This window comes from Anopheles merus, chromosome 2L, assembly GCF_017562075.2.
Source record: "Anopheles merus strain MAF chromosome 2L, AmerM5.1, whole genome shotgun sequence".
Classification (NCBI taxonomy): Eukaryota; Metazoa; Arthropoda; class Insecta; order Diptera; family Culicidae; genus Anopheles; species Anopheles merus.
Window position 1 is genome coordinate 33,055,450 of NC_054083.1, and position 27,855 is coordinate 33,083,304.

General features: G+C 43.3%; 2 protein-coding genes across 9 annotated transcripts in view; both read left to right on the top strand.

Moving 5' to 3' along the window:
* The window catches only part of LOC121594855 (semaphorin-2A-like), a 303,073-nt gene extending 289,681 nt beyond the window's left edge, over window positions 1-13,392 (top strand). For all 7 annotated transcript variants that reach the window (XM_041918589.1, XM_041918585.1, XM_041918583.1 and 4 more), the window contains exons 9-15: window positions 365-721; window positions 1,245-1,473; window positions 7,616-7,952; window positions 8,021-8,337; window positions 8,415-8,523; window positions 9,063-9,138; window positions 9,222-13,392. In XM_041918589.1, coding sequence (XP_041774523.1) covers window positions 365-721; window positions 1,245-1,473; window positions 7,616-7,952; window positions 8,021-8,337; window positions 8,415-8,523; window positions 9,063-9,131 — 1,418 coding nt within the window. In that variant the 3' untranslated portion in view covers window positions 9,132-9,138; window positions 9,222-13,392. The remainder of the gene's footprint in view (window positions 1-364; window positions 722-1,244; window positions 1,474-7,615; window positions 7,953-8,020; window positions 8,338-8,414; window positions 8,524-9,062; window positions 9,139-9,221) is intronic.
* A 2,902-nt stretch (window positions 13,393-16,294) lies between these two features.
* Window positions 16,295-27,855, top strand: part of LOC121593187 (gamma-1-syntrophin) — a 59,481-nt gene continuing 47,920 nt past the window's right edge. Inside the window, exon 1 of one of the 2 annotated variants that reach the window (XM_041915349.1) lies at window positions 16,295-17,209. The gene's annotated coding sequence lies outside the window, so the exon portion shown is untranslated. The remainder of the gene's footprint in view (window positions 17,210-27,855) is intronic. The other variant, XM_041915348.1, reaches the window with a different exon arrangement.

Consider the following 27,855-nt stretch of genomic DNA (forward strand, 5'->3'; position numbering starts at 1 on the left):
CACAAACTTTCGCCCAAATACCAAACAACCGTAACGATACAATTTGTTCTTGCCGCAGCGTTCGACTGGCATGGTATAGAGAGAACACATATTCTAGCCCAAAGACTGCTGCAACTGTTTACTAAAGTCCATAAGTTACACACATTCACCATCCAACAGGCCAAAGCATTGAAAAGCTTCCAATGTTCCGAATGTGCAACAGTGCAAACTCTTGCGCTTCGTTTTCCAGTCTCCCAAACTCGACAAGAAACACCGCAAAGCGCCTTACACACCCAAACTGTCCCGCTCATTATGTGTAATTTCTGAACCAATGTATCACACCCATTTTCACCATGCCGCTTCTTACTTTTCCCTCCCTTCACAGAGCCCAACTTTGTTGGTTCGTTCGACATCGGTGAGCACGTGTACTTCTTCTTCCGGGAGACGGCGGTCGAGTACATCAACTGCGGCAAGGCGGTGTACTCGCGGGTGGCGCGCGTCTGCAAGAAGGACACCGGCGGCAAGAACATCCTCAACCAGAACTGGGCGACGTATCTGAAGGCGCGCATCAACTGCAGCATCTCGGGCGAGTTTCCGTTCTACTTCAACGAGATCCAGGACGTGTACCAGCTGCCGACGGACAAGACCAAGTTCTACGCCACCTTTACGACCAGCACGAACGGGCTGGTCGGTTCGGCCGTCTGCAGCTTCGATATCAATGAAATTCATGGCGCATTCGCTGGTAAGTTGGGCCTAATTTTAGTGAGCAAGTGTTCGCTCCCACTTCGCTTTAAGTGACGGTGTGACGGTTTGTCAACCTACCTACCACCTACCTAACTTATAGGTAATTTCATTCAACTGTCAAGTGCGCCTGTTACAACAAATCCCTTCTGTCCCACCGTCACACATTCGAGATTGACTATAAAATGAGTTTCCATCACTCAGCCAGCGCCAAATGCCCTTTCTCGTTTCGCGGCAGCATTAGCAGCCAACCGATGTGTGACAGCTGTCACATGTCGCGATAAGGACGAGTGTCACGTGATTGTGATTTACTGAATACTGAAATAGAGCCTGCTAGCTACTACTACCCACACGCGAAAGCATTGACGTGGCGCGGAACCATAATCCACATCCACTGTCCAAACCGTAGCACCGTTCACAGCAAACAACAAACCCCCGGACAGGCACAATACCCCAATACTAACACCGTCTAACGCTCGTCCTTTCATTTTCTTTCCTCTCGTTTTGCTGCTGATTTCCCACAGGAAAATTCAAGGAGCAGGCCTCGTCCAACTCGGCCTGGCTGCCGGTGCTCAACTCCAAGATACCGGAGCCCCGGCCGGGCACCTGCGTCAACGATACGTCCACCCTGCCCGACTCGGTGCTCAACTTCATCCGCTCCCACCCACTGATGGACAAGGCGGTCAACCACGAGCACAACAATCCGGTCTACTACAAGCGCGATCTCGTCTTCACCAAGCTGGTCGTTGACAAGTGAGTAATCATTCGGAGGGGTTTTTTTGTGTGCGGCCGCAAGCACGCCCCCGGGAAGGAACGGGCTCTTTCATCACCATTGGAATTGGAAACCATCGAACCCTTCAGGCCTAGAACCATTTCAATTTCACGCCAAATTATTTTTCAACAACTCTGGAAGCGTTGTTGTTTTCTCGGGAGCGTAGAGCCGACCGTCACACAGCCTAAGCGTTGTAACTGATTACCGATTGCGCAAAACTGCAACCATGATGAACGGGGACGGGTACTATGCGTACCCGAAAACAACCCCGTGGGCTCGAGTCAATCGTGCGCTCTGGGTGTGGATGAAGATAGACCTGCTGCGAATGCCGCCGTTCCAAACAGACCGTTTGGTACCTGTGCAGGATCACGGTTGTGGATCACAAGCTCCCTCAAGCACGCATTCCAATAGGTTTGATGTGATATGGAACCCTTCCGGTACCGTTGCTGGTCGGTGTCGGTGTGCACCAGATGCGCTTTGGGGAATCGGTTTTCGTACGTTGCAAAAGAACGCACAGAACGCCTACTACCATACATTGAGTGCACAATCTATCGGGTACGACAGAGAACCAATTCGGTTGAAAACAATAGCCCCAACGGGGCGAAAACACAGCACCGACGACGCATCGGTCACGCCAAATAATGAAATGGAGAAACGTATTCCCCCCTGTCTCTAGCACGCGTACAAACGCACAAACGGATAAGACCCACCCGGGCGTGTCTGTGGTTAGTGTCCACGGGCTGGCAGACCGGTGCTACCTTCGTGGGGCGCTTTCGGTACCTTAATCCTCCTACATAGGAGCAGCATGGCACCTGCGCTTCCAGGTGAGGAGTTCACGCCTATCCCGATGAATTGTGAAACCGGGTCACGCGGTGACGTACGATAGTGGAAATGGAAGGGGTTGCTTGCTAGTGCAGGATGGTTGTGCGTTTCGTACGTTGAGCAGAAACAAAATCGCTTTACCGAAATGAAACTACACGAAAACACGGTACCGGGTTTTGGTTGTTGATGCTTTACAACATGAAAAACCACATATAAATAACACAGAAGCACACACACGCATACATACATTCACTATTGATTGATCCAGTGCCTGGGATGTATCGTCCGAACGTGCATGAGTCGCCACTTTAAATTCCACTTAATAATTCAACAAAAGCGAACATCGATGCTGGGTGAAGCCCGATGGGCCTGAACATGGTTTTCATTTCAAGCTTTGCCAGTTGCTGCCAGCACCACAGCTTCCGCTGCGGTTAATCCGCCGCTGGACTCGTCGCTGTGCTCGTCGCACCGCCACATTCAAGTGTCGTCCTGTCCGCCTACATACTAATTAACAACGAAAGGGGTGGGGGGAGGGGAGAGTGTAGCTAGCTGTAGCAAAATCCTTTGCCCCATTCGCTTCGCCATTCGCTCCGATTGTGTGATCGTTGACGTCAAGTAGTTCGAACACAATCCCACCCCGTGCTGCAAGTGGTGTGCAACATTGGAAACACGGATAATTAGTCGCGCACTAAATCATTATCCACTCGATGGTGCAGCCAGCAGCCAGCACCACTGTGATATGATGTGAAGGTTGTGTGTGTGTGGCCAACGGTGGACATACAATCAGATGAAAATTTATCAACGCTGTGTTGCGCTGTGTTTCGTTTTCCCGAGCCTCAACCGAGTGGGATAGAGAGAGAGAGAGAGAGAGAGCGCGCGCGCGCTTGAACGGAAATGCATCAATTCGCCGCGGTACGAATTGCCCATTTCCGGGCAATCAATCGGTAGAAGGTGGTGATTAAAATTAAAAATCACTCCAACGTGTATAAATAGCAGAGCACACACACACACACACACACAGCGAAACAACGAAAAAAAGTAAAGGAGCGAGCTTTTTTACATTTTTGTTGCATTATAGATCATGCACCAATCACACGAATTGTGCTTTTGTAAGGATGTAGCTCGTTGGAATTGAATAACTCAAAACGAAAGCATACACACACAATGGAGGGGAACGATTTTTAATGAGCTTAATTTTTTGTTGGCAGAACATCAGAATTATTTTTATTGGGCAATTTTTCATATTCAAAGCTTTTTCCCAAAATTCGGATCTGCGTATTAATTGAAAAGCTTTGAGTGTATGTGTTTTCCCTTTTGTATATGAATAATTACACACCACTGCTTTGCAGTTGTGCCTTCGCTTGTTTGATATTACGCGGAGGGCAAATGGTGCACTTCACCACTACCACCATCCCTCTGCACACAAAGTATCCACAATACAGTTGCTTCCACCGCCATTGGGTTTTTTTTTCAATCCATTTTTCTTGCAAAAGAATTCCAAACCGCAGTACAGGTAAAATTATTAATTCGCAACGAAGTTTTTCGGTTCAACAATTTTTGTTTGTTGATCCCGCATGACTGCGACCCTTTTGCATCAACAAACAAACAAAAAATGGTGGTGGGAGGGGGACAGATGTACACACAGCGAACAAGAAGAAGAAGAACAAAAAGTCTATCTCGCGCTCTCTCTTTCTCTCTCTCTCTCTTCCGGAAAATCGAATGCAAGTGCGATCCTTTATTGTTATTATTATTTTAACGCATTTTATGCTTCACCATGAAAGTACGTTGCACAGGTTCGTGTGGGGTTTTAAAAACTGTAGCCAAACCCACCTGGTGGTGGTTAGGCCGCGTGTGTGTGTGTGTGTGTGGGATGGTGGAATTCACTTTGTCGTCCGTCGGGGAGTTGGAAAATATCTAGGGCAAACATACTCACACACACACACACACACACACACACACACACACACACACACACACACACACACACACCGGGACTGGAACTGGCGAAGGGTCCGACGGGGCGCTCACCATAAATAATAACCGGGCAAGCTGAAGTAAACTTTTTCGAAACAATTCGCTGCATCCGCGGTACCGCGGACCAACGCAGCGGAATGTGGGGAAACAGAACGCGGTGCCATCGATGCACTTTGCAGCAACCGGGGGCCTTTTAATCCACCTAGCAGGATGGTTCCCCGCTTCGCCACAACGGGAAGATGAGGATATCATGCACATGACCGCGCTCATTATGAATAATTAATTGCAAGCGAAAAAGTTTGCCCCACGTGATGGGGAGGGGCATGAAGGGGTGCAGGTTTTTGGCACGGGCCAGGTTGATATGTTAAGCGGAGAGATTTACCCTGTTCGACCTAGCGCGGCTGGTTCACTTGCGCGCGCGCGCGCGGTAAACCCCAAACAGTTTGGTCACCTGCGTACATCACCGGGAACTTTTTTGTGTACCGGCAAGCAAGCTAAAGCTCGGCAATGCCACAGAAACCACAAAGGACACAGGAGCAAGATGGGGTGCAAAAAAAAACGAGAGAATTTTAATAAATAATAATACGCTGTTCCACATGAGCAGATACTGATGCATGGTGGGACGGAACGGTGGAATACCAAAACTGTCGATCCATCGGTGTACCGCCGGTAAGCTTTGGTTAATGTTGGGAAATCGGCTCAAACGGTTTGACAACTGGGTGGCCGCCCCGGTTTATGCTGCATATCACATCTCTCCTTTTGTGGGATCTTCCTCCCACAACGGAATGTTTAAAGTAAATACTTTATTTGTGTTTTTGTGTGCTTTTTGGTTGGATTAATTAAATGTATAAAGAACGTGATCCTTATTGCGCTGCACTATCGGTTATACAAGGTTTTGCAATGAAAACGAGAGATGATTCCCAACTCTACTTGTTCCTACATCAGACAGGGTGGAATGTGGCAAGCATTCTGTGGAAGTTTGCAATCATGTAGTGAAATCTGTCAACCGAATAGGAGAATTGTGCAAATTGACTGGGGATATTTACATCAATTTGAGCAGTACACTCAATACACTAAAAAAAATCCTGACGCATTATTTCACGCAAATTTGCTGAAATCTAGCTAAAATCATGAAAATAAACCAAAAGGTTTTTGGCTACTTACACCGGCTGCTTTCACAGTCGATTTCAAAGTTCCACATCCAAATAGCACAATTCCCCTGGTTGGTTGACAGATTCTATAGCATGATGGCAAACGTCCACAGAATGCTTTCAATATTCCACTTTTACAATATTTGAAACACTGCAACAAATGATTCAACTGACCCAGAATATCGTTCGCAACTCTGTTATACCATTATGATTCATAATATAACGTTTTTGCAAAACATATGTTTTTTTGTGAACATAATGATCAAGCCTCCAAGTGTATAAAGTGTATATGTGAAAAATGTCTTTTTCTCTCGATCTTTTTTTTTATAATTTTCCAATATTCTCTTTTGTAGCAGAATTGGGGGCTAGTGTGCCATCTTAAGCTTTCCATGTTATAACTCACGAAAACCTATTTATACCAAAAGCCGATTGAAATCTCATAGCTATTTAGACCTATTTTCTCACTTGTAGATGACTTTCAGTGGAAATAACTGTATTTGAAGCGTTTTAAAAATGATTGAAAAAGGCGTGCTTTTTTACCAAGAGGCCTAAGTGCCATCCGTATGGAGGAAAACGGCCACCTGTATAAAATACAATAATTTCTTAGATAATTCGAAATTTACCGTAATATTTGTACCACAACATCCTAGCTACTTGCCAGCTTACCTGGGACGAAATCTGATCATAAGAGCGCACCATAGCGCTGTACCCCACATCAATGTTTACATTTTTGACAGCTCCACGCCCATGAAATATAGTGGCATATTTGCCCCAAAAGTTTGTTTGTTTTACTTAGATTTTTCAAACAAAAAATCATTATTAACTTGTTAAAATTGAAAAATTTAACGTTTTCTCATCTTTACGGTAGTATGCATATTTTCTCGGTTCTTTGTTCTTGCGTGTTTTAAAAGCTTCTTTGATATGGTTAAAAAAAAACTAGCATTTTCTGCTCAATTTTGCCGTACAATATTTAAATAATCAGAAACATCAACCATTCTATATGCTAATATATATCAAGTAATAGTAACGAAGCCATCTGTATACTCATTTGGTCATTTAACAAATGCTATACTGATAAAAAGTGCTCGATGGCACTCTGGCCATAAAATCCCCTATTTGATTTTGCTAGTTTCTGTTTTCGCAGAATGGTTTTTGGCGTTGTGAAGAAAATTTTCAAAAAAAAAAATACCAACGGAGAAAAACAACCCCTGTTCTGATAATGAATGCTTCAAATAGTTTACATTTTTCTGTTTAACCTAATAAAAATATACGTTCACTGGCTTTATAATCAACGCTTCGAATGGCATTTTGAATCTTTTGCTAATAAACATAATGCAAATACAGCGCCATCGCTAGGCAACACTTCAATTAGGGGACATTCTTTCACATCAAATTAAGTTGCAAATCACTAACTAGTCGAAGTAAAAGCATCATTTACGCCAAAGCCACAAATTGAGACTAACCACATGGGTGCACTTCATCACAAGCGCACTAATTCGAAATCTGTGACCACACCCCATCATCATCGCCACCACCATCGATTGATACTGCTGACGTATTTTACAACCGTGATAGTAGCAGCAAATAACGAACGGGAAGGATGGTGGTATTTTCCAACCGATTCCGGGAATGTCCCTGTGGTGAAATTAATCAGCAAAACCACCAATATCCCTGCTGTTTGAAGCATTGGTGTGTATGTGTGCGCGTTGCCTTCCAATTGCCCCATTCCCATTTGAATCGAAAGCAATTTTGAGGTTTTGTGTGTTGGTTTTGAAATACAATTCACCGCCGCTGAATAATGCTTCACGAAACGCTGTGAGGTTAATGAGGGTTGAACAACAACAACAACAACAGCATAAAAAGCTCACCTTCACTTAATGGAGAGATCAATCGGGGTCGTGCTGCCCCGGACAGACGGATGGTACGCCCAGGGCGGTAATTGAGTGGCACTATTAACCTGTTGTTGTATGCTTATATGTTAATACGCGGAAGCTAATGTGTATTTACTTTGCAATAATCAGCACCAGTACGTGACCTTTCCTGCAGTGGCCGCGTGTTAACGCTGTGATTAGTCATCGTTTTCGTGTGAACTCTATTCACATCAATTCCTAAACAATAATCCCATTGCTAATCCCCGTCTTGCTCTCTCGCTCTGTCTCTCGTTGTTTGTTTGCAGGATTAAAATTGAAATTCTCAGCCAAGAGTACACGGTGTTCTACATTGGCACCAATGCTGGCCGTATCTACAAGATCGTGCAGTATCTGCGCAACGGTGAATCCAAGTCGAAGCTGTTGGACATTTTCGAGATTGCCCAGAACGAAGCGATCCAGGTGATGGAGCTAAGCCAGAAGCGTAAATCGCTGTACGTCGCGACCGACTACCGGATCAAGCAGATCGATCTGGCGATGTGTAACCGGCGGTACGATAACTGTTTCCGCTGCGTAAAGGATCCGTACTGCGGCTGGGACAAGGATACGAGCACGTGCAAACCGTACGAACCGGGCCTGCTGCAGGTAATGTGTGAAGGGAACGGGTATGGGAATTTCGGAAGCAGAGTCTTATGTTTATTTTCCCATTCCAGGACGTTGGCAATGAGACGTACGACATCTGTGACACGAGCGTGCTGAAGAAGAAAATCATCGTCACCTACGGGCAGAGTGTGCATCTCGGGTGCTTCGTAAAGATTCCGGAAATACTGAAGGACCAAACCGTCACGTGGTACCACCATTCGAAGGAGAAGGGCCGCTACGAGATCAAGTACAATCCGACCAAGTACATCGAGACGACCGAGCGGGGTTTGGTGGTGATTTCGGTCAACGAAGCGGACGGTGGGCGGTACGATTGTCATCTCGGAGGATCGCTGCTGTGCAGCTACAACATCACAGTCGATGCACACCGGTAAGTGTTGTTTAGTGTGGTTTATGTGATTTAAAAGATCCATTCTCTTCTAACAATCATTACACGTTCAATTCCAGATGCACACCACCGAACAAAACGAACGATTACCAGAAAATCTACTCGGACTGGTGTCACGAGTTCGAGAAGTACAAATCGGCCATGAAAACTTGGGAGAAAAAGCAAGCAGTAAGTATCGAGGCTTGTCGAGTCGTAGCACTTTGTGGATGGTTTTACGAGGCTGAGTGTATCACATGACCACTTTGCGCAGTGGGAGAGATTGTATTCTTCTTCTGCAATTCCCATGTAAAGTAATGATGATGGAAGTTTATGTGTATGTGTTTGCACAGGAAACAAAAACGCAATCAGGAACCGTTTCCCGGTTGATAGCTGACGACCGTTCTCTTGTGATCTATTTTATGCGATGTTAGCTGTTATGCCATTATCACTAGCGGGACTTTTTTTTAGTGTTTTACGATAACTTTACTGAGAATTGGTTTCAAACGAATTATCGTTTGATGTTACTATTGCATTTTTATTCGCTTATATGGAGCTTTGTTGGTGGATTTATTGAACAAGATTCATTGAAACAGATCACAAAAGCTTTTTTTTAAATAATTCATTTCAAAATCTTTCATTCAATTGATTGCATATGTTGTAATACTAATGCTTTATAAACATTTAACCATCCTTCTTAAACTTTCTGTTTCCATTTCTATCCTTTTTAGCAATGTTCCCGGCAGAACTACAGCAATCAACATCCTAACGACGTATTTGCACGAACTCCCAACGTCTGATCTTAAGGTATATACCGACTTTAACGCAATGACCACAAACAATCATTCAACACTCATCCATCTGTACCTTTCCGCCTTCCAATTTTACAGGCGTTCTGCGTGTAGTAAAGATCTGCTCCGAATCTCGCGAGCACCTGCTCGTGTGTTGGACAACCGATAATACTCTTTACGCGCTACTCCAGGCGAGCGCACCAAAACCACAACCAGAAGAACTGATCTAGTAGTGTAAAGTATTAAAAAAAGGAGTAATATTTTTTTTAGAGCATGCACTATACCGACGGCACACATATGCGAGGAATGGAAACAAACAAAAATGCAAAACTCAACAAAATTAATACAAAAAACCAACCGACTCCAGGGCACAGAAACAGGCGGGCGCCATTTGTGGTGCCACTGTGTGTACCGTACTCCGCATTCGGCGCGACGATCGGTGGCAATATGTATTACGAGGCAAATCGGAAGTAACCGTACCGATCTTATCATTTATTTTATTTTGAATTACTTACTTTTTGGACCGACGAACACTAATAACTAATCGAATAGCGGAAGCTTATTTTTATATAATTGTTGGAATAAGTTTAGTTTCTAAGTTAGTGACACGATGAAGCTGTAGAGCGTTAGTGAGTGAGGGCACGTGCGCGCGTGCACCGTTTATGGGGGGCAGGATGTGTGAATTTGTCTGTGAAGCGGAACAGTGATGAAGAAGTTGGTAAGATAAGAATGTGTTAAAGAAAAGCCGAGGGTGCAAACACTGCAGAATGTTTTACAATACACAGCACACAGCAAACAGTGTCAGTAAACAGGCGTAGAGCGTCCTCAACAAGCTGCAAGCTGCGTTGGATAGACGATTTAGGTTAACGTTTTACTTTGCAAACCGCGACAGCGATCAGTAACAAATACACGAACCGCTCAAGCGCCGATCAAAGTTCAACCTCACCTCAAGCAATGTGAAGCAATCTGACGATGGTTCTGTGAAGCCGCCAATATCAATGTCCTGAGCGTGAACAAGGGCTTGTTTCACTTAGGGCAACTTGGTTGTTTGCGTTTGTATAGTGAGGGAATGTTTTTCTGGTTTTGTTCTGACCTTTTTCAAGATCTATGAAACGCTGCCTGCAGCGGATGCTTGCATCCTCCGTTTGCAGCTATAGATCGTATACAAGCAATAAGTATGACCAGTTGGCAGGGGAAGCAAGCAACGGTGCAGAACCGTCTTAACTCTTGCCATTAGCATCCATCCACTGGCTGGGATGGATAAAATAAGGAGGAATAGTAGTATCTCCTGAACGTTGCGTTTCTATTCGCCGCTGCCATTCTGTAGTATTATCCGCATCAAGTGACAGTTTTGAATACTTTTCGTTCCGTTTTTGGGTGTTAACCAATTTACTGAACCATTATTTTAACACCTAGACTTAAGAAAACTGCTGTAACACACAAACATCACTGAAGCTGACGGTTGCGCATTTTGCTTGTAAAGTTGATTTTAACCACTCAATCGCGCGTTCCCCGCGTTTTATCCCCCGGCATCGCAGAAACTTATACGTGGGATTGTGTGAAGTATATCAGCCCCGCAATCCACACTACGAATAACATACGTCGAGCTTTTCTAATTAATCTAAAAACATAAAGTGTAATGAACGGAAGATAATAGCAGACACATTCACAGACAAACGCAGAAAGAGAACACGCAAAATTACCAGAAAACGAAGAAAAAAATCAGACGAAAACAGGATGTGCAGTGCAGTGAGTGTCAGTTTTGCGTTCTCGTAGCCCTTACTCGTTGCATATCGCACTGCTGCTGCAGCTGCTGGAACTGAAAGATGAATTCTGATTGACCATCTAAAGAGTCAGCCGCCTGGGACGACGAAAGGGAGGCGCCCATCTGTAAATACGTCCAAAAACATTGTCCTTTTCCATGTGCATCGTTTTCTAATTACATTTTGTCAACACTGTTTTTCATCTTTATCATCAAAGCATGTAACTTCCTCAATATTTTTTACATTTTATTTTAAATCTCATTTTTTCCAGTGAAAAAAAAGAAAGATATCATTTTGTAAGAAAGTTGAGGAATGTGTCTGTTTCTCAGTTTATGGAGAACTGTGATAGTAAAAGGAGAGGCTCATCATTCTTAGCTTTTCTGATGGTTTGTTCAGTTCACCACCCTCCCTAATAACATTTTCACGTACAACGAGTAGTAAAATTGAAGGAAAGAGTTTATCATAAGCAGGAACAGCAGAAATATTATTCTCCCCTCCCATCATCCCAAAGCAATTGTCTCAACATTTAGCCCGCGAAACACTTGCAATCAGTGTCCTTTGTTCCGTGCCGACCCTCTCCCAGTAGCGTGCTTGCTAACCAACTAAAGACAGCAATTATTCACACACTATTGCTTAACATAAAACAAAACAAACAAAAAAACATATACATATACAGTGACCACCACGACTGCACGGTGTGATGTGGTCCATGTCCAATGCCATATGTAAAAATAGCAATCAGCAAAACAGCTTACGGAAGCGATTCTGTCCAATTTATATACATACATAAAAATATGTAGCCAAATTCCGTTTGTTTTATAACAAAACTGCATAGCTACAAAATGGAAGAAACACACACACACACACACACACACACACACACACACACACACACACACACACACACACACACACACACACTCACTCACACACACTCAGCATAAAACAAGAACGGATGGGGATGAAAAATGCTCCAACACAATACAACTACTAATCATAAGAAGATAACATTTAAAAAAAGAAAACAAAGCTGCTAAAACATTACAATAAAAAAAACAACAGAATAACAAAACAGAAAAACCCACAATAGCTAATCAGGAGCAGTTTAAGCAAATGGGAATGGGTAAAGAAAGATAACAAAAGCCGAACACAAAACGAAACAAACAAACAAAACACCCAAAACATGGTGAGAAAATGGTGCAGTGTTTTAGTTGCCATGTCTTTTGTTTGTAACGAAATCTCTGTAAAAAGTGTCAACGAAGCCTTCCGAGACTCCTTACGAAGGACACAAACTCGACACATCATACTCCCGGCAAGTTGTAGCTGTGTACAAAACTAAACCTCTTTCATTAGCAACACTAGAGTAGAGTGATGTGGTATGTTTGTGTGAGTGTGTGTAATAGTTTGATTTGAAGGTAGTGAAACAGAAACCTGCAATAAGAAGAGTGTAAGCGCGCCGAGGCCGGATTGAGTAAGAGTAGACACAAGAACACAAGAAAATATTTGAGCCGTCTGGGAAAAGCAATGTAGAAAGTGGAACAATTTAGCAAACAGAAGAAAAAGAAAACGGAAATTCTCTAGAAATCATTTTAAAACAAACAACATACAACCGGAAGTACGAAAGCAGATAACAATCATTCGAAAATGGGGCGACAACAGAACGCAAAACACTATGCGCAAAGCAGAGACGTTGTTCGACGCAAACGGACATTAGAGGAAAACGTGGCAGATTCGGCTAGGGCGGACGGTAGTAAATTGTATAAAAACAACAAGTCTGGCATCGGAACTGGGACAAAGTGTATGAAAAAAGAGAGAAGAAAATATGGCAGTGTCTGGATGGGGACGAGCAATATAAAACACATACTATATCAAAACTCGAACAAATGACGTGAGCACATAGTGAGTTGGTTGGGTTTAAGGTGAATTACATCAATTGGGAAAGGATACATAATACTTAGTGTTTACAGTTCCATAGCTCAACAAAACAATACAAAAAGCAGCCCGCTGCATTGAAGCTGCAAGTGCAGAAAACAAAACTGAAATCAGATTTCCGATCCAATTTGCAAATTTGCAGTAGAAAAGTGTATGTGTGGTGGTGGGCAGAAAGTAAACAAAGCAAAACTTAAACATAAACATAAACACACAAACACACACACACACATGCAAAACCCATGAGTGAAACAAACAGGAAGAATTCGTGATCGATGTTTCATTAAAAAAAAACATGAATTAAAAGCCAGCTGTGTACAGATCTACTAAGTTTCAACATGAATGATGCCCAACTCCTAAACGCACGAACGCAACTACGTCAGCACGTTGCCAGCTTAAAAAAACTGACCATCCAGTGCTTAGCAATTAGGCGCTACGTATTAAAACCCAGTTATCATTACAAACAGATCATTAGAATGGCATCGACTTTCGGTGGATTTATTTAAAGTACTAAGCGAATGCGCAGCACGGAACGGTACAGCAATGGCTCGAGGATCGAATTATTGCTATCTCCAAGATAACACATAAGATAAGAAAGCACACGCAAACACATTTTAAAAATCTGCCCTTTTACCGCAACCCTGCATCATACGGTAAATGCGGGGAAGAAAACACGATGAGCAAAAAAGAGAAAAAAAATCCCAGCAAATTCACAGACAATGACAAGAAGAGGAAAAAACACACACATACTCACAGACGCGCGCGCGTTAAGGCAAAAAAGGATGTTTTTTTGCGGAAAAAACATTAGTAAATAAACAATTGATAAATTGATTAAGAAAACGAACGACTAAAACTGCGATGGAATGCGATACTATCCGAACTTTTTTTTTTGTAGATTTGATGCAACACTCATTTTTTGTTAAGTAGTGTAGAATAGTGTAGTAGAGTAGACGGTTCTACTATTCGGATTGATTGATCATCTCTTGTATTTATTTCGTTCTTCGAAATCTATGCTGAAACACCAGGATCAGTACTGGACTATTAGTGAAGTCAATGATTTGTTTTCCTTTTCTACAAATTTGAATTGAATTTCACAAAGTATGATCTTATTGAAAGATGGAAATTATTGATCTAAGTTCTTATCTTCCAAAATGTATCCAAGCTCTAAGCTTAATTTCATTTGAAATTGAAGAATTCTAATTGTAAGTTTAATCCTGTTCAAAATTTCTTGACAGTGAATTCGTAATTAACGAATCTTATTCAAAGATTTGGATTTTCTTTTTTACACTTTGTTGTTTAAATAAATCATTTATATATGTTTTAAATAGTTAAATAACTTTCGAGCACATTTTCAAACGGATTTTTCGAGCAGCGAAATATTTCACCATGAGTGCTTGCCTGCTTTTTCACCTAAAGCTACCCCTGAAAAGCTCACCGAAACCGGTTGAGCTTTATATGCGTGTGATGCAACAACGCTGCCTCCCCTTCATACCGTTCCGTCCGGGACCGAACGGCGCATGGTCACAGTGCACGCCACCATTGAACAGCTTATCGTGCATTTTGTTTTGATTCCCGCCTTTCGCATCATCGTACGAATCACGCGCGCGTCTCTGTCAACTGTTTCCCTGTTTGCTCTTTTCCTCATTTTACTACTCTCTTGCTCTCATTCGCTCACTCTCATTTTTTCTCTCGCTCAGTTTGAAGAGCGCTCTTTATGTTGGGGAAGTTACTTCGCTCTTTTTGTATGCTAAAACGACTCTCGCTTGATTCTCGCAGTCGTGGGATTGCTGCGCACCATCAATCTCCAATGGTACTCTGCGGAGAGCAGTTGCGGATCAAAACATGCCATTCAACAAAAAACGCAGCATGCGTGTCAGCAGGGGAGTGAATGAAGATGGGGGTTGAATGACGGTTTCAGTGCTGCTTCCCTGCGCACTGTCACTGTTTTTTTTCTCTTGACATCTCGCTCGCACGCTCACAGAAATGCTGTGGTAGGGGCTCGTCACGCGTTGCGACCTAGACCAGGGGTTAACAAATCGGAGGAATATTGTTCTTCATTTAAAAAACTATTTTAAAATCAACATAAAAGGAAGTTATATGAATATTTTGTTTGTAAGAGGAATAGTTATCTGAACCTAGCACACAATTGAACATACAAACGGTCCTGATCTAATTTTGGGCCTCTTCACGATTCTAGTCAGATTTTTGTATCGAGTTTGACAGTTTGACAGGAGGCTGAAATCATGTAAACACTCCATACAAAACCACACACAAAACTAGCCTACGATTTTCAGTCGCAGTTCTACCCTCAGAGGTAGAATTAAATTCGAGTACCTGTTCGAAGAATGGCAAAACAACATGATGTTTATAGTTATCCCTAGGTGCATTAAAGAGATCTGGTGATGGAATCCAGAATCATAGTGTATGTAGTGGACTCATAGAATGTTTTTTATAACCAAAATTGAATGTCACTGTTGGATAGGACGGGTGATAACTTAAGCTCAAACTGGATTTCTGGTAACATGACGAATACACAAAACACTCTTAAACTCTTCATTCAGAAGCAGAAGCGATAAAAATCAGCCTTCTAAATACATACACCTTGGGATAAGCCCATCTGTATATTATATTCACTTAGATTGCTGCTCGAAAACTGCTATACAATGCAAAAGGCTGACAGGCTGAAATTTCAGTCTACGAACCTAAAACGGAAAGAGCCCCTTTTATAGATAATAGACCGTGAATTTTTGATATTTCTTACTAAAACAACTAATGAAGTAACGATTTTTCAATTTCTGGATTCAATGCTAATTTTTGCGTGAAATTATGTTTGGATGATAATGATCTAATTATCATCAAGTCATGATGATTATAAAATGAAGATCTACTGTAGCTATACCAGGGTTACCAAGTCATTTTGCGATGTGTGGTGTATACTTTTTTCACTCACAAAGTTGATTTTGATATTTTGGATATATTTTTACTTGTACAAAGTTATTTGTTCTCCCGTCCAATATGATGTTGACATTTGGATATGATTTGCTTTGGAGTAATCTACATTATTTTACACACTTTATACATTTTTAACCATACGTGTGACAAAGTTGAATGGGATTTAACAGATTTAAAATTAAACTTGTTGGCTATTCTATTTAGAGTCTATCTACAATATCTGCAACCTTCAGATAAAATGCCCTTAACCGAATCATAACCCACCGTTGATATTATGTCGCATTGATTATTGCTTGAAAAATCATCAGAAAATTGTTTAAATGTAACAAAAGCAAAATACGGGCTTCATCTTCAAATAATGATCCCACGTTGTTAACCCCTGACATCATCATTATCATCTCCTACCTTCCAAGGTAGCGAACAACAGCGCAACCGGAGAGCCCTTCCCCAGCGAGAGCATCGGCAACGAGAGAGCGAGCAACCGTGGTTGTGTGGCTGCGTTTGTGCGTTCAGGGCCTGCTTCGCAGGAACAGCAGCAGCAGCAGCTGGTCTGGTTCTCGTTCACGGTGGCGAGTCTGCTCACGAGTTTATTCGACTTCGGTACGTTCTCGCGCGCGCAAACGGTATGCTGCAAAGCGCCCTGTTCCCAGACGTGCTCGAGGCACTGGCCAAGTAGCAGTAGCGACCTTCCTGTGTATTTTTTTTCTTCTTGAAGTTGGTTCAGAACAACGATTTTGCACTGTTTTGATGAAAAAGGATTAAGCAAGGAAAAACTATCCTGATGAAGTTGCTTGTGGGAAACCAAGTTTTTAACTCGTTTTTACCGTGCATTGCTGATTAAAGAGTGAAAACGAGGAATAGTATTTTCCCTTCGTGCGCAAAAATTTAAACCCTGCCCTGCCCAAACATCGTGCGTGTCCGAGCGCATGTGTTTGTGTGTGTGTGTGTGTTTGTGCGTGAAAAGTGTGTCCCGTTTCCTAACCAAATGCAGAAGAAAAAGTGTTTCGTGTGAAAATTAAACCAACCGAGAAGGAAAAAGGATATCGCAACCTTCGCGCAATCGGTCGAAAAACACCCACAGCAGCAGTGTGCGTGTGTGTGTGTGTTTACGTGAGTCCAGTTTTGGTGAGCGAATTTAATCGATTTCGTTTCGTGCATCAACAAAAAGCCCCGTGTGGGTGATTTTTCCAGCAACCCGCAGGAGTGTGTTGTGTGCAGTAAATGGTGGAAAAATTATAATTCCGCGTGATTTGTGCGAGAAAAATAGGTGAATATCACGCGTGTGTGAGTGTGCATTCATATGTATGTGTGTGTGTGTTCGAATGTGTGATAAGAAGTGAAACAAAATCACATCAACTCACCCCGGGAAATCAAACGGGAAAACGCGCTCTCGGTGTGTGCCAGCGCGTCGCCAACTGGCACCGTTGACGGGAGTTAGACAAGGTGAGATAAAAGCGAGAGCAAATTTCCCTTTTCGCGTGAGAAATGGTGGAGTCTTTGAAGGAGCTGCGCTCACTAGAATTGGGGGGGGGGGGCATTTTGCATTTTGTGTTTTGCGAGAACAGCACACATCCTTTTGCTCTTCATTATCTCTCTCTCGCTCTTTCCAAACCAAACGTCCTGCTGCCTTTTGTGGATGCCTGTTGTTTGGGAAAATTGGTCAAATTACCTCCAACAACAGGCACACACCAAAATCCCGCTTCACCCGCAACACTTCCTCACCATCGATTTTTCACCATCATGTTTGGCCCGTCTTTACACACAAAGTAGGCGTATGTATAAGGCGTTTGGGGTGACATTTGCAAACCAAAATCACGAACCCAAGAGCGAGTGGGATGATTCACTCTTCCGTCGAGCTAGAAATGTAATTCGGTGTGGTGGACCTTTTTTTTCCCCCCGCACACAAGTGAGCATCCAATTTTACCGAGATTTCTGTCAGTTGTGCTCATTTTGTGATTTCGTGCAATCGGTTATGCTGTTCAGCATAAACATCCCCGTCGACCGTCCCGACGACCCAGCCGAACTCGGCACAGGGTGGCCTAGAAACAAACAAAAAATAAAGACAAAGTAAAAAAAACTAAAAAATCACACTCAGTCAGTCTCCCCTCGGTTGCTCGCGCCGCGACGACGTGCCCGCCCCGGCGAACTGGATAGCCTTGATGCGGGTTCCATACTTGGATCGCTCATCTCATCGGTCACTTTGTCGGTGCAAAAGCCGAACCGTAGCGCTATGTTGTGTGTGCGGCTGCTCATGTTTCATTTTTTTTTTCAAGATGCCTTCTGAACGCGCACAGTAGGCGACGAACCCCACGGTGGCGGCGAAACATACGCTTTTGTGCTGCATCGGTTGTTGCAAGTTTTTCGAGACATGTCACTTCCAAAAAAGGGCTTCAATTTTTGTGTCCTGCATCGAATCGTACCAAAGCGGTCACACTGCGGTGGTAATAATCATAAAAAATAAGCAAATTGAACACAAGCTGTGCCCGTATCGATGCCGTTCTTTTACAATGCTTCTTTTTTTTTTTGCTCTTCTTTTTCGTCACTCAAACAGTCGTCTGCAGAGCGAAAGACAAGCCCAGGAGAAGAAAAAGCACCCTCCCGAGACATCCCCAAACACCACCACCACCAGCAACCAGCATTAGAAGGTAAGTGGTTACATACGAGTGCGCGCACACACACTTACATTGCATCGTAAAATAAAAGGGAAAATAATACCAACAACATGCATGGTGACTCAGCTCATGCAAATGTGGGGGGGGGGGCTGGTTTAGGGCAACGAACGAGTGTCTTGCGTCCTTCAGGATGGATGGACCACTTTGCACCGTGATGATAATGTCGCCGGGAGTCGCCCAAATGAAGCACACCGCATCAAGCAGCAAATCTGGGTCAGTGGAAGAGCATCCTGGCGGTGGTGAAAGAAGTCTTAGCGCCACACACTATTACTCCGCTGGGTGCCGTACCCACAAGGCTCACGTGGACATCGTCGTATGGTGTACTTTACTACACCACCACGGTAGGACGATGCGCTCTGGTTAGCACTATGTGATGTGTGATGGTTTTTTTTTTTTTTTTTTTTTTTTTGAAAGCGTAGGAAAGAAACGAAGAGCGCATGTGGGTTCTGTTTGTTTAAGTCTACCATTCAACCCCCGTAATCCATCGAATGCGGTCAACTGAAAGTAAAATTTCACCCTTCCATTCCTCACTCCCCTCAATTGATAAGCAATCGCTATTCTCCCGGGTGGATGGAGGAGGAGTTTTATGTGGTGGTGGGGATGGGTTTGGCAAACAGTTTGGCTTCTGTTTATTGACATCCTTTCTATGTGGAAGGCCATCGCGCCAGTTTGGCACATACATAGCTGAGTTTTCACTTTCCCTTGCAACTCGTTTCGATTTGCGCAGGCTTCTCGTTGCTTGTTGCAGCTTCCGCCAAGGTCCAGAAGAAAATTGAGGAGACGGTTTTTATCTAGCTCCAAATGCTTATTACACTCTGCATGGCATCAATCACAGGGGTGTATCTGTGTGTGTGTGTGTTTTATTTTTCAATTTAAAATACCACTTGGCATGTCCTCCGGTTCGCTTCGTCCCCATAAAAGCTAATCAATTGAATTGGAATGCGTTCGTTCGATATTAATAAACGCGCATAGCTGGTTGGCATACATTTGAGAAGGTATCGTGGGGCTGTCACTGGTTCATTGACTCTGAATCGTTGCAATAGTTTTGATTTGGATAGGGTAGAAACATGATTGCTTATTTTTGAGATGTGATTTATTGGATTGTGGGCAAATTTGGCAAGATTATAACGCACTATCGGTCGGATGTAGCTGCATGTTAACTGCGTGATTGTATTGTGGAACAACAAATTGGTTTAAAATATAACCATTCTCACAATTTTTGGTCTTAACCAGGCTACACTATCATTTTGTGTTTAATGCTAAGCGAAATATTTTTTGTAATGGGAAAGAACAACATCCAAACTTGGCAATAAATCATTATGATTAGGACCGAGATATTGAAAAATGTCGTCATATTCATACTCCTAAATCAAATGCTCGAGCTCTTATGAACGTGATAAATTTCACTCGACATTATAATCATGTAGAACACACACAATGAATCTCGCAAGCAAGAGGGGGCCAATTAAAAATGATTCCTTGTGACCTCAATTTAGGTATCCAGGGCGCCTTACGCTTTGCTTAAATTGCACACCAAAATAATAGGAATCATTCAACTATTCCGAGACGGATCGGTTTGCCCGGAAGAACAGAAAAAGAGGAGAAAATTGCTTCTGCTTGAGGGACTGTAGTGGTTGGTGTGTGTGTGACACCTCAATACCATCCGGCTGTGGTGGTGTAATTTCAATGGTAAAAGGATCTTTCTTCCTGTGCTACCGCCGCTCCGCAGCTCTTTGTGATATCGAATATCATACAATAATATATATCGTCCGCCGGATGGTTGGTTGGTTGGTTGAAGGATGAAGAACTGGTGTACTGTTTCCCATTTATGCTGCTTGTTGTTGGCTATGGAACGCGCAGATCCTTACTGTTTGATATCCTTCCGTGCGAAGCATACCATTACGTGCACCAATATTGAACCGAGCTTCCTCGTCGTCGTCTGAAGCAGCAAAAAGGCGCAATGGAAGGAGCTACAACCAGCTCACATGAAGGAGAAGCAAGACAACAACAAAAAAAACAAGTGGCAACACGATGAAAGTTCTAAAGCATTCAATTACATAATCTCCCGGCCCGTATCATCACGGAGGTCTTCCCGCCCCGACGGCATGATGACGCAGCTGTAAACTATTGAAAATTCTCACCGAGGCGCGAACTTGCGCCACTTTCATCTTTTGTTTGTTTGGGTTCGTGCGGCGTGTGTTCGCTGCTCACCGGAGAGTTTTATGAGTTTTCTCTTTCTCTGGCAGCGGCACATTACGCTAACGAGCACTTTAGTTCATTCATGCTTTGGTGATGGATTATGCTTCGTTTTAATTGTGTCGAAAGGTTGTGCGAGCTGTTTAACGGTGAAGGCAGATCAGTTGATGAATAAGGTTGAAAGCAACTCATGCTTTCGATTTTTTGTTTCTATCCTTTATGATATTGTTAACAATTACACGATTTTATCGTATAACGTAAACTTTTCTTGGCTGTTTATGGTTTGGCTGATTTTGAGACGTTATAAAAATCCTTCTATTTCAGCAATAAATAACACACCAAACTACATTGTTTCCGCTTGAAACATCGCAACCGATTCAGGAGAAAAGTAAATCTCCGTTCCGTTCCGTTCCGTTAATGGATAACAAATAGCCACACATAAACTACCCACTTTGCTGGCGAAAATCCGTTCTGCAACTGATGCAATTTTGCTTCCCCGAGTGGACGAAAACACGAGAAAGCACTTGACTTTGCTCTCGACGAAACATCATCAATCGATCTAACCAGATCGAACGCACACCCAACTTCGGTTCAAGACAGCAGTGTGGCCATCTGGTCCACGAACCAGAAGCAAAATCTGCTTGTAAGAGCTGTACTGGAAGCATTGTAGAAATAGTAGGATGGGTAGAAATTATACATAAAAAATATAAAACCTTCATCGTTGCAACTTGAAAGGAAAATTGCATTATCTGAAGAAGCGCCTTGCATCACACAGTTTTTTTTGTAATCTTTTTAATCTCCAGTTACGGTGACGTCGTTGCAATCGGACTTTCTTTTGTATTCTTTTAGCTTCCATTCCACCACCGTGCGGCGTGTGATACACTGCTTGCAGCGTTGTTTTTTTATTGGTGCATTATTAAGATTAGCCTTGGCCTCGCTGGAAAACCGTTTGCATGTGAGAGCGAGGGGTAAAAGTCATCTCCCAGTCCCGTTAATGATAAAGCCAGCATAAAGGGAAGCTAATGAGAAGTCGTTTAGATTATACAAACTACTTTTTATGACACTCGGAAAACGCCCGAAAAAAAACGGGCAGCCCATCCGGGAAGCGGGAATGAAACGGTTCTATTATCTTGTGCGTGAACTGTAAACATATCTCCTCTCAAAAACGGTCACCTTTCATCTGTTTTTTTTTTTTTTTTGTTTTTCTATTCGAAACACTCGTCACACGGGATTGTCGTCGGATGTCGTTTTCTCGCTGCGTGACTATTATTGATGCAGGGTTTCCATGCCCTCTTATTATTCGTTAGATATTTGGCTTCGATTAAGCGAATTAAGTTCACTTTGATGGTATCTCGAATTCTTGCTTAGATATTTTTCTATTCATTGTACTTTTTAGCTGGTTTTGATTATGCTTTAATTAGTTGTTAGGAAGCATGTAGTTACAAATCTGATCTGTAATATATAACATAATATTCACTTTGTTGTACAGCAATCCATCCAACCTTTATTGTTAATCTCAAACGCGTTAAGCCCTGTAGAAGCCAAGTTGTCTACTAGTAGTAGTAAAGCAATTATCCGCATTACGCGATACTCGATATACGCGAATTCGCAGTACGCGATTCCTTTAAATTTGACAGCTCCATGTTTTTTTAAATATTTGAATATTTTGAAATATGGTATGTTATTTTTCGAATGTCGCTTATGTTCAAAAAGCATGTTCCATCGAATTTGTGCAAAAAAATACATGTTTTACACCAAAAACATTAAATTCAAAACTATTATTCGATATTTTTCGATCCCCTAACCAGTAGTATAAACTATTTTTCCATAGGAATCTGCTATACGCGAAAACTCGCGATACGCTAATGCACTCGGTCCCGTGCGATAGCGGATATCGGATAATGAGTGTACTAGAAAGAAATCTCTCTAAAGAAACAATTAAGTCAAGAAGTTATGTGCGATAATGTTGAATCGTTACTGCGTGAAATGTTGTCGTCACAGTGCAAAGTTAGCTCCCGTGTGATAACAAATGACGTCAAAGTAATAAACTTCAAAAAAGGTTATCCCATTAGCTAGCGAGAGATTTATTTTATTATTTCATAGCACCGTTTTTATTACGCCTAATTGCTCCATTTCAGTTATGTTCGGATATTACAGGCTTCAACATCACTCGAGTCATTTTGGAAAAAATAGCATTATGTTTTATGTCATCGAATATAAGATAGATTGCTGCAAAATGTCCCACCACCCCTGTAATTAGCGGCACAATATTAAAAGCACCCATCATGACACAATACACATTGAGGCGGGCTAGTTCAGGGGGGGATGGAAACTTTCCACCAATGTTTCCGTAACGTTCTCCGAAACTATAAATGACGAAATAATTATCCCCCTTCTCCCGAACTCCCCCTTTCACAGCTAGCCTCTTATATCTTATAAAAACGCACGATTTCGATGTTGTTCTCCCACCACCCGTGGTACGCTGCCGGTCCAGAACATGGACCCCTTGTGCTTCCCAGTCGCGGTGATGCATACATGATTAGATGAGGTTCCATATTTGTTCGTATGAGTTGTGTGCATGTGTGTGTGCCCCTCTTTTGCATCATCGCCCATCATCAACATCAAACCGAGTGGACGAAACAACTCGAAACATGCGAGATTCGTCTTCCGTGCTGACGAAACAACACACACACACACAGCTTGCATACGCTGGACCACTTCACATCACACCCGAACCCGAGCCATGGAATGCCAAAATAAAATAACTCAAACCGAGCAACAACCGCCGAATGTGTGCTCTCTGCCCGCAGTCGTTCAATGAATAGAACGGAGCATGAAAAATTGGCTTTCGTTCGGTATTTTAATCATGTTGTTCTTGTTCTCAATCTCGGCATTGGAGCAGCACCAAACCCCAAACCCTCCGGTAGCCATAGGGGAGGGTTTTGGTCGGTTTGCATTTCGGAGATGTCTTTCTCCTCGGGGCCCCCAAAAGATCATAAGCGTTGGGCGCAATCCCACACAGTACCGCCACAATATCAGTCTCAGTGTGCATCATTTACGGCAATCTGTAAAAACCATCAAATGAAGAAACATTTTTCTTTTGCCCCTTGTTTGGGTGCCCTCCTTCCCGTGTTCGCCCATTTGCTAGTGTTTTCTATTGCTTCCCCGCTCGCTGTACTCATCAGTTTTCGGTCCAGCATCTCTGGTCCATCAGGTTATTATTCACTGTATTCACCAACCAGGGATAAGCTGCCTTTCTTACGTGGGTAACGTTGCTAGTTGTTTTGTGTGCTCTAACAAATCAACCCCTCTGAATGGACATTTGAAGCATTGCATGCCTGCGCCGTTCAGTTGGATACTTCGTTTTAGGACCCACGTAAACACAAAGCCCGTACATTGTGTGAAGCATAACATGGCACAGATTGATGACGGTGAATGATGGGGTATAGTTGATTTGAAATGAGCACATTCCTTGACAGTGATGACGGTTTTAATTCCACCCAGTGTGTGAGTGTGTGTTCCCAACGCATTGCAAGGATCCCGTAGACCACGCGAACTGGGGGACGCGATTGTTAGCTTTCTCGAGAAATAAAATACACAAAAATATATGTAAACGTGTAAGCTCCAACGACAGGACAACTTGACGCACTCTAGAGTACTCGTGAGTCGCTCTAAATCCCACGCATCAATAGTGTATTCTTTCCACGAAATGAAATGGAAATTGTTGCAGTTGCATCATCAGTCTCTGGGGAGTAAGGACGATGCAGTAATAGAATGCATTTCAAAGCCCCGATATACTTCGAACGGTGGTTGTCAAGCTGGTTGTTGCTGCTGCTGCTGCTGCTACTACTGTTGATAAGACCGTCCGCAGGCACTCGAGTAAACTCGACGGAAATGTTGAAACCGTACACGCTTCGGGAGGATGCATTGAGTATCCTCGTACTGTATGTGCATCGTTTGCAGCTGTCCGTCTCGTCATGTGGAAAGAGATAGCCGTGTTTAATGACGTGTGCAACTTTAATGGGAAGCACCGTGGGGAAGGAAACCCACACCCTAACAAGCACTGCAACATTGTGTGGAACAATTGCTCTAGCGAAAAGAGATTCTGCTCCTTTCCCTGCGCTAAAACATTTTATCGCAACAATTTATGCAGCACATTTTGCAACGAAAAAGCTTTAAGTGAGTGCAGCATTAGCTTTTTTTGCATTATCAAATTTTTCTTCTAAAGCACATTTAATTGCAAAATTATGATGATCTTTATGGGAGCAGAAGCACACCTTCCCATCCATGACGCAGGGCCAGTGATATATTATGCGCATAAAGCTACGTTTCTTTCCCTCTCTCTTTCTCTCTATCTATCACTCTACTGCTTCACCCTCATTTTCGGCTACTCTCCAACCACAAGAGAGAAGTAATTAGTTGGGATTAGTTTCTTCTATCCTCTTCCCCCGAATCATCTACTACCATCATCATGCAGTTTGGAGGTCAGCCTTGAGAAATGATTAAACAGCAGTAGCGAACGAAACCCACAACAACGAAAAAAACCATACTAAGAATATGAAAAAGAGTAAAAAGAAACACATTAGCTCCACTATTAACCTTCCGGCGAGTATGGTGCCCCGTGTGTCTCTGGTTAAATTCCCTCCGAGTTTAAGGATAGCAGCGCATTAGTTGGGGAAGACGACTAAGGTGATGCGATGGTTTTGCGCTAATGAAGGTTTATTTGCATCTTCAGCATTTTTTCTGGGATTGAGGTTTTGTGCGCTAGGGTTGATGGATTAGCTTAGCCATAATCGTAACGTAAAAAATGTGTTCTTTTAAATCAAGGGAATTAGAATTCGATACAACTGTACAAGGCAGAGAGATGCATGATTTAAATGAGGATAAATTAGCCTGATTCCAAGCATCAGGATGTATCACATCAAGCTTTTGTGCTGAAATCTTAAACTCATTTGACTCACTGTGCATTCGCTCCTCTCCAATAGAGAACTCCAACAATTTCCCTACCCTGTGTCCATGACCTTCCGTGTGCCCGGCTTGCTAATAAACGATTCGATGCCTTCGAAACGCTCTCGGTAATAGTTCTCTGTTCACTGTGCAATTTCCGGCCCCTTTTCCACTGCTGCACCACAATTATTCAACAATGTAAAAGACAATGATCCATGGTCGCCAAATGGATCGAGTGGCGGTACATGGGGACCCGGTGTGCCATTTTCAATCGTTTCGACATCACCATCATTTACCGACGGTCCAACAAGGCGGCACCGACGATTGCGATTTAAAAATAAACTTGCCTTGCTTTTGTCATTCGCTCGCACACAGCCCGGGCCCGCTTTTCATTATGATGACGATTGTGGAAAATTATGCAAACCCCACCACCCCGTTCAAGTACCACCTCCCAGCCTCGCCTGACGTGTTCTCTACGAAGGCTTTTTATTTTTTGCTCTGCATCGACAACTCTGTCGCATTGATTGCAAATGTTTTCAGGGCAGGATGGAATGAAGAAGCAAAACAAAGGTTAAACAAAAGCATAAAGCTCTTCCCCTCCTTCCTTCAAGCACACACAAAAACAAAGCTAGAACAGGGTGACACACACACACACATACACCCAGCGGGACCTCGACCTTTTCCCAGTGCAACTAAATATAGCAAAAGGCGCCCGTAGCGTGTCCCGTGGCGGGAGGTCAGGGTCTGATCTTTGGAAGCGACATTGTGCAAAGCTTGCAGCAGACATGGTGCAGCTCGGCAAAGTTGCACACAGTTTGCGTTGCTCGGGGAAAAGCGGGAGCCGAAGGGAGCCTTATTGGCGTCACCCGGGCCTTTTTGTTCCGGTCGCGATTCACGCTGACACTTTTCCGGATGGTCTGACACCGACAGCGCTTTCCTTCCATGTCGTGGCTGATGGGGGGTGGTTATTAAAAGTGTGGCATAGAAAATAAAACTCCGACCCTAGAATGAAAGGGTGCACTCGGCGCCGCCAGACCAATGCATACCCGCTGGAACGAGCATTAGGTAGGGAACCGAATCCAATTTAATGCAAATTATGACCTTCTTGGAGTCTCCACCTTGGACCCCAGCCCTCCCGGGCCACCCCAGCAGGGCAAGTTAATGAGGCAAGTTCAATAAACCTAAACAATTATTCTACCAGCTCAGCCCAACCCAGCCACAACCCTAGGCAAGCGACGAAATGGACAGAATCGACTCGGGGAGCGTTTTCGGGTTCATTTATTCCGTGAGTTTATGCGATGTAAACGGCCGAAAGAGTGCTTCCTGCAGGCTACACTTTACACAGGCAACAGCAAAGAAAACCAACCAACCAGGCAGGGCCTGGTCAGTTGCCACGGCACGGAACATGACTGCTTTATGACCATTATGCAAAGCACCGAGTACGTCGCTCACTGGGCCCGGTTGTTCCGGTGCACGGCCCGCAGCAGGAGGACGGTCCAAATAAATGATTTAAGCAAGAGCAAATAGAATTCACCTCAAAAAAGCAACAATTTGCGCCCCATTCGCCACCTTTCCCTAGGAACAGACAGTACGCTTCCATTAGTACACGGAACATGCATGTGTGTGTGTGTGTGTCTGTGCGATGACTTGATCCGACAGCATTATGTCATGTTCTAATATCGACGAGGCTTCGAGCCTACCGTTGCCAGTGCGCTCACGAACCCGCCACGGAACATAAAAAAGCACTCCGACAACGTTTTTGCACCGTTGTTTACGTGCTGTTGGTGGTTGATGTTTTGTGCCTGGCAGACGGCACCGCACAAAGCAAACCCCCTTCGGCCCATTGTGGTTCCTCACCCCTTGCGCCATCGATCGTCATTGTGCCGTTGACGGGCGTTGCTGGTGGAACAATTTAATCATCACACTTTTCGGAAGTGTGCGCTGTTGGTTGTTGGGTTGTTTTTGGTTGGTTTGTTTTGTGAATAACCAAAAAAAAAATAGAAAGAAGGAACAGTACATTTACATCCGTATGAGGCTTGGGGCAACACGTCAGGGATGAGCAATGGGAAAGATTAGCTAGTAGACAATTGCCATGGCGTTTGCTATCAGTTTGGTTTGACATTAAAACAGAGCATTTCATGTATTTCTGTTTCCATAAATTACAGATCTATAGCATGTATATGTTTCCAAGCTGTAGAATTATATATTCTTGTCTCAGTCCCACATTGTCGAATTGATTGGAGCTATCAGAGATACCTAGAAATGTGATTTAGT